Source organism: Corvus brachyrhynchos, unplaced genomic scaffold, assembly GCF_000691975.1.
Source record: "Corvus brachyrhynchos isolate BGI_N302 unplaced genomic scaffold, ASM69197v1 scaffold323, whole genome shotgun sequence".
Taxonomy (NCBI): domain Eukaryota; kingdom Metazoa; phylum Chordata; class Aves; order Passeriformes; family Corvidae; genus Corvus; species Corvus brachyrhynchos.
In genome coordinates, this window is record NW_008237253.1 from 207,051 (window position 1) to 214,361 (window position 7,311).

Genomic DNA, 7,311 nt, shown 5'->3' on the forward strand with positions numbered 1-7,311 from the left:
CTGCTGGAATAACCTGGATTTCAGTACATTAGGACATGGCCCTGGGGCAGTGAGAGAAAGGGGGTGAGAATATGACACTAATATGCAGAAACACTCCCAGCTGTCATCAGCTGTGGGACTCAAGTGATTGGGTAGTGCACAGTAAACAGAGCAGAGTGGGGTTTTTAAAAGCCCCAGTTCTCTTTTCCAGGTACCTTATGCTAATGCACAAAGAGATCCAGGAGATAGGAACAGTTTGAGGACTGTAAAAGGAAACCAGCAGACAGCTATTACCAGAGGAAAAATTCACAGGTACCCAAGCTTGGGCACAGCGATGGGTTTTATTACACTCTGAGGTGCTGGCAAACCCACCAAGTTTCTATTCTAATGTGGATATGGATTTATACCTCTTATAGGTGTGCATAGGGATTTCAGTATCGACCACAAGAGAGACAAAAAAGGGTGAATTTAACATACTAGCTACTAAAATGCACTTGAGAGTCCTTTCTATCAGTGTCTCCATGCTGAGTGTGTTACTGTGACAGAAAACAGGCTGAAAGTTGTAAGGCTGAGCCCAAAACCTGCTGGGGTTCTCCATGCAGTCTGTGTACAGCCAGGTACTTCACCTGCATCCCCATAAGTGCATCCCTCTGACATCCCACTGACAGTTCTGATAAGATCAGTGAGAGAACTGTCTCTGCCCTCACCTCAGGGTGAAACACACGGAGCAAAATACCACAAGTGTTCCAATACGAGGAATAAAAACGGATATGTAAGGAATCTAGGGCAGCTCTGCTGACGATACAACAAACCCTGCAGCACATAGTCAGCCTCCAGAGGGGAAATCCCAGGTGTCAGGGATGACTCCAAAGTATTCCCTGGGGATTACACACACTTCAGCCTAGATTCAGTGAAGACAAACCCTTGGAGGAAGTTCCACGGCCTGCCCATGGCTGTCATGGCAGACCTTGGCACACGCCAAGCACACTCAGTGGTTCCCTTGCAGGAAATCCCACTGAGGACACTGAGGAATTTCTTCCTTTAGGCCAGCAATGAGTATTTCTAAGCCAAACCTCTGAATTCTGACAACCTTATCATGAGGCGAGCAGGGTCTGACCCAGGCACAGAAGTGCCCCTGAACTTTCCGAAAGAGACTTAAAAAAATTTTAGGACTTCGCCTTGGCTTCCCTTGAGCTCACACATGGAGCACAGGTGAAGAGCTTGGATACCAAAACAAATCATTCCCTGAGATCTTATTATACCCTGTTTGCTGGTTTTGTTTCTTTTCCCTTGCAGTTCTGCTGTCAGAGCAGTCCCTGGATCTCTCTCACATCTCCTCCCACATTCTAATTCTCATTGGTAAGAGGAGGAAAAAAAATCAGTGCTGATCCTGGCTACCTTTCACTAACCACTCAGACACCACAGTACATTTTCCTTCATCCTTGTGCTGCCAGTGGAGCAGCATTCAGTTATCACATTTTTCTTTATGTGGGCAGTCCCCTTGTAAAGATGCTTTCACAGCTGGTGTAGAGCTTAAAATTACCACATAACAGAAGCTAACAGCACTCTAGGCATGAAAAATGACTTGGGACACACAGCCACAAGCACAGAGGCACAGGGAGCTGGGACAGACCATGAAGGCAAAGGCCACCTCAGTCCCTGTTTAACTCTAGGCAGGACAGTGCTGCTGGAAAAAGATGTGCTGAAAAGCCACGAAGCTGGGGTGTGCCTGGAATGGAAGGGCAAGAGGGAGGGGTGGAAGTAGGTTTTGAAAAAGCATCCTGGGATGTGTCACCTTCAGCCCGGGTCAGAGCAGTGAGAGGTGACTGAGAGCAGGGAGGAAACACCCTTGTGCTCACATGACTGCTCCATCTGCTTGGAGACCCCAGCTCGGAGGCAGGGAGGGCAGGGTGCACATGGATAAATCACCTGAGAGCCTGTTCTATAACCACTGACCCTGTCTCTTGTGCTTCTGCTGCAGTTGCCCGGCCTGTGAAGCAACATGAGTCACAAAGGAACCCTCAGCAGCAACCCCGGCCCATCAAAGTAAGGATCTTCCTGCACCAATCCTTCCTACTGTCCAGGGGATACTCTAAGCAGTCCCACTCATCCCCAAAGTCCTTGGTGTTTGTTTCACCCCTCCTGGGCACCTCACAAGCTGGGACTGCTTCACACATCACCTGCCCTGTGCACTGGGGTTTGATAATGGCACATTAGGTGGAGAGAGCAGAGGGACACCAGGAGCCTCTCCACAGGAGGGACACCAGGAGCCTCGGGCTACAGCAGCCCATGGCAACTTCCCAACGGAGCCAGAGCCACCAGCTCTCTCTCTCCCTCCTTCCTGCAATGGCTATGAGCACCTGAACCACTGCCTGCCCTCAGGGGACATGGTGACAGAGCACAAAGCAGCCCCTGGGCACCCGTGCGCTCACTGCTCCATGCAGGACAGCCTGACCACAGTGCCTCAGATCTCGCTTGGATCCTCCTCTGCCAGAGACAACACCGTTATCTCCTGGCTGCTCATTCCTACCCATAACCCAGGCATGGGGGGTGGCCCTACATGTGGTGCTTAGAGACCTGACACTCCAAAATTCAACTGTTTACACACGATTCCACCCTCTCACATTCTTACATGGGATATGTTCTATATCCGAGCACCTGCTTTCAAGGGGCACATCTCCAACATGTCCATTGAGAAGGGATCATCACCTTGGCTCTTACACTGCCTCAGGTTCAGGTGGACTCAGGTATAACATGGAGGTCTCCCTGTAACAACCCCACTTATGGCACACTGGGAGCCGCTGTCCTTAACCCAGCCCCTCCAGAGTGCTGCCCTTCCAGGGGACACTGCAAAGGTAACTCTAGTGGGGACAGGCCTGGCTGGGCTGCTCCGTGTCCTGTTTCCACTGCTGGGTTCAGTGACATGTGCCTGCGGTGTGGATAGCAGATAGGGTTGCACAGGGAGCTGCTGGCACGGCCCACAAGGAAACGCTTTGCAAGGAAGGGAAGGGCTGGTCCCTCTGGGACAGCTGCAGTGCTGCTGTGTGAAAACTGATGTTAAAAATATTTGAGAGCTGACGGTTGATTTGTACCTTCTTTCTTCTCCAGTGGCAGCATGGGCAAAGCCGACGGAGCCTCCAAGCTGAGCGCAAAGGACCTGTACGGTGAGTCGTGCCTGCAAACATACCCAAAGTTTCCCATGGCAAAGGCACCTCTGGAGAGCTGGATGCGGACGTTGGGGAGCTTTAGGCTGGAACTCAACCAAAGCCTCATGAATCCAGGGTTCCATATGCAACAGGCTGGCCTGACCTGGTAGCAAAAACACACCTCACATCTGTGCCGACACCTCCCATGCTGGGGACAGTTGGGATTTTGTGAGAACAGAACGGCTGCTTCCCCCACCCAGATCCTCCCCAGGTCTGTTAGCAAGATCACCTGATAAAGGGCCTCACAAAAGAAAGACTGTCCTCGGCAGGTTAATGATTATCCTCTTTTAACTACTCAGTGAACTATGAAAATTCTGTGCCCTTTGGCTCTTTGGAAGTGCAGGGAATGGGCAGGATGGGTGTTCCTTCACAGTCCGAGAGTCAGCTTGTTTGGGTTGAGCACATTTAGGTATCAATAACAGTTATTCCTGATCTCAGCAGATCCAGGTACCCCAGGTGAAAATGTGGCCTCTGGGATGGGCAGAGCAAGCATAAATCATGTGAGAAATCACCTCCCTCAGTTATTTCTTGGATAAGAAGTTGGGGGTTGTCTGGGGGAACTCAAGCAGCTTTCGGAGAGTCTGAGCCTGCCAGCTCTCCCACCTGAGAGCTGTGGATTTACCTGGTCGATGTTTAATTGGGAAGGAACAGGCTGCGTGTGCTTCTCCTTGGAGATCTTCTATTTGATCAGGGATGCCCTGCCATAGCTGGGCAGCTTATGAACTGCCAAGGTGGTTTATTTGTCCCTGGGAAGTGACTCTGCCCAAGGATTTTGGCTGGAGGTTTATCCGTGTGGGATGGCCTGGAGCAGTGTCCAGAGAGACCAATCTCACCTGGGGAGAAGCGGGATGGCAGGGGCTGTACTTGGTGTTAAACAAAGTCGTTGTTAACTTCAATTAGCTGCCAAGAAATGAAACATGGGGATAATGACAGAGCAGAAATTTGGGCTGTTTGTGGCCTGGATGCTGCAGGGTGGGCAGGTGCCAAGCAGGGGTTTGAATTGTGTCAGTTGCTTCTGAAGATGGAAAGACACATGATAAAGAAGCAAGAGGATGAGGTGTGGAAATTTTGGGTGCACAGAGGGCTGCTAGTGCAACAAACTCCTGCCTCCAAGGCAATGCACATTCCTTTGGCTGTGCACTGAAATTGTGGCACATCCCGTCAGGGGCAGGAGGGCTGTAGTTGCCAGGTAAACAGCCCTACAGAGGTGTGTAAAAATGAACCTGGGAGCTCACAACGGCGTTAAAGTCAAGCAGATTTGCAGGCTGGCACCCATGGGTGCCATCAGAGTTCTAGGGGGGAATCTAATGGTGCCATGGCACAGGGAGCACCCCTCAATCCCATGCCACGAAAGCTGGCGCAGGCAAAGGTTGACAGACTGCCTTGGAAACAAACACAGCTCTCAAATAAGCACTTTTCAGCATAGAATTTAATCTTCTACATTTTTTTTGCATGAACACACCTCAAAAGCAAATTCATCAGGGTTGGGATCTCTCTGACGAAATTCCAGCAAACCTGAAATGAGGACTGGATGTCCCTGGGCCAAATCCTCAGGAGGAGTAAAGCAGCTGCCTGTTATTTCCCTGCCACCACTGAAATGCAGAACGAGCTCTGCAGGCATTCCCTGCACAAATCAGTGGCTTTTGGCCAGCCCAGCCCCTGGCATGAGCACATCCAGAGGGATTTTGCTTAGCAGCACTTGAAACCCACCCGCTAATTCAGTAAAGGACATTCAGCACGCATAAACCAGTATTTAAATGTCTTGGTCCCTTTCCCACTCGGATCCTTCCTCCCCCAGCATTAATTTCTGCTGTGAACTGGCACATTTGGGGGTAGAGGGCAGGCAAGAACTAAAATTCCAGGGAGAATTATGTTTCATAATGAAACAAATCACACCAAGCCAAGCTGGCCTTGATTATGTGATTACAACACTGCTGAGGGACATTTGGAGCTGACAAGACTTTTCATATCTCCATTTTCCTCCAGTGCAATCAGGCTGGACCCTCAGCCTGTGTACACTGCCGGACCTCCAAGAAGCAAATGCAGTGACTTCCAAATTCCCAGCTCACAGGCATCCACTGCATTTAAGGCGCGCTGGGTAATGACCACAGATGCTCCAATGCACACAGGTGTTTAAATATTATTTCTTGGTGAACAAGGCCTTGGGTTTAGCTTTCCAAGGATGCTTTTCCTACAGTAATACTGGCCTAATCTGACAGGGGTGCCAGTCGAGGGTATACTGGGAATATTAAATCCACCTCAGGGGGAGACCCTGAAGAGGGATATTTTAAATTGTCATGGTGAAGCTGGAACACAGCAGCAGCTTCAGGCTGTGCACAGGAAGGCACCCGGATGATGAAGGTGGGGGACCACTCTGGGGGGCTCCAGGGCACAGTGTGAAGGTCCTCACAGGACACAGCCTCATCACATGGCTGTTGATGGGTGGGGAAGGCTCTGGTGTCACACTTGGCCCGCTGAAATTGCTTTAATCACCAAATATGTTGCCTACCATAGTGTCTGTGGTGAGCACAGAGGGATGTGGAGAGATGACCAAAGGGAATTCTACAACGAAATTGGCTTAAAGTGTCAAGATACCCTCCCATGCTCTATCCCTACCAGAGTTGGATGTGTTTTCCAGCTGCTCTGCCATCCTCGGTGGAGTTTTCTGGCTCTCACGGGAGCAGAACACTCATCCTTTCCTACCCCCTTAGTAAAACAGCACCACATTCATTCAGCTTCACATTCTGGAGAGGTCTGTGGCTGCAGGGAGCAGTCCTGCCTCAGCTGGCAGCAGGCAATGGCTAGCCCCTCTCAGGTTGCCACCTCCCTCCCTACACAGCCACCAGCTGAATAAATATTAATGCACACCATAAATAATTAGGCTGCTTCTCTGCTTACAGGCGTCGGTTCCAAGCCCAGATGAAAGCCTGTGGCGGGGGGGGACACCAGGCTCCAGCAGAACCCACGGGAAGGGCTGGCAGGCAGCATTTCTGCACAGCACTTCCCACAGCAGGAAAGCTGCTGCCACGCCTTTCTGAGGTGACTCCAGGTGGACTTCTGCAGGTGTTCCCCTCAGCTGTTTCCAGGGCTGTCAAACAGCGCTGGCTGGCTCTCCTGATGGATTAGGCAGCGTAGCTGGAGAAGTTGAGGGCAGTTTGATGATGGCAGTGATTTCTCATGGGGCACTGGCGAGGAGCAGCTCATTTCTGTTTGGCTGCTGTCTGTCCCTGCGGTGCTCAGCCTCCTTCCAGCGCCCCAGGCCAAGAGGGACACAGCCAGTTGGTTCCAGCCTGCCCACCCATCCTCGATGCACTCATTTCTGGGAGAGAACCAGACTTGATAGGGCACAGGGCTGGAAAAGGGGTTTTGGAGCAATGGGTTAGGCTGGAGAAGCGTGGTGCTAACACCGATCACTTGACACTGCACACCCGTAACCCAAGCCAGGCTGCAGCGCTGTAACAGGACACGAGGCACTATCACAAAGAGAAGAGCCACTTCCTGCCTGGCGTGGCCCTGGACAGGGATCATCTCCCTGGGGAGCCACAGGCAGAGAGGCTGCACTGCACAGCATCACCCCTGAGCCACAGGCAGCTGCTTGGCCCTGGCCAGGCCGAACACACCAATGGAGAAGGAGTAAATTACGTTTAATGGTCATGAACCAACTCCTGGGGGTCTCCACAGATCTCCCTTGTATCCCAATGGGGCTTCCAGCCCAGCCACATGGAGGGGTCTCTGAGATGAGACCCGCCAGTCCTGAGCACAGTGCCCAGTCTGTAATTCCCTGCTGCTTGCTCTGCCACACCCTGCTCAAACCATGAGCTTCTTCACAATTCCAGCTGGAGGCCACACGGCTGTCACACCATTACTGACAGGAGCACAGAGGGACTGTTCCTTCCCCACAACCTTTAGGACAGGATGTGTGCAGGATTTAACACACACTGGTATTGTCTGCAAGAGACAACCCTGGCAGGAGCGGTGGCTAAACCCGAGCCTGCTCAGCTGCACTGCTGGGTCAAGAGGACCGTGTCCATACCTAAATCCGCAGGGATTTGGGCAACATCTGAACAGTGACACTCACTGTCATGTCTTTAAAGGCTTCATCATACTGGAGAAAAAGCCTGAGGTT

General features: G+C 51.5%; 2 protein-coding genes across 7 annotated transcripts in view; one reads left to right on the forward strand and one right to left on the reverse strand.

Moving 5' to 3' along the window:
- Positions 1-7,311, reverse strand: part of DEAF1 (DEAF1, transcription factor) — an 81,955-nt gene that overhangs the window by 47,704 nt on the left and 26,940 nt on the right. The window lies entirely within an intron of this gene.
- The window catches only part of EPS8L2 (EPS8 like 2), a 42,529-nt gene that overhangs the window by 17,927 nt on the left and 17,291 nt on the right, over positions 1-7,311 (forward strand). The window contains exons 2-3 of the mRNA XM_017730467.1: positions 1,961-2,025; positions 3,088-3,143. Coding sequence (XP_017585956.1) covers positions 1,982-2,025; positions 3,088-3,143 — 100 coding nt within the window. The 5' untranslated portion in view covers positions 1,961-1,981. The remainder of the gene's footprint in view (positions 1-1,960; positions 2,026-3,087; positions 3,144-7,311) is intronic.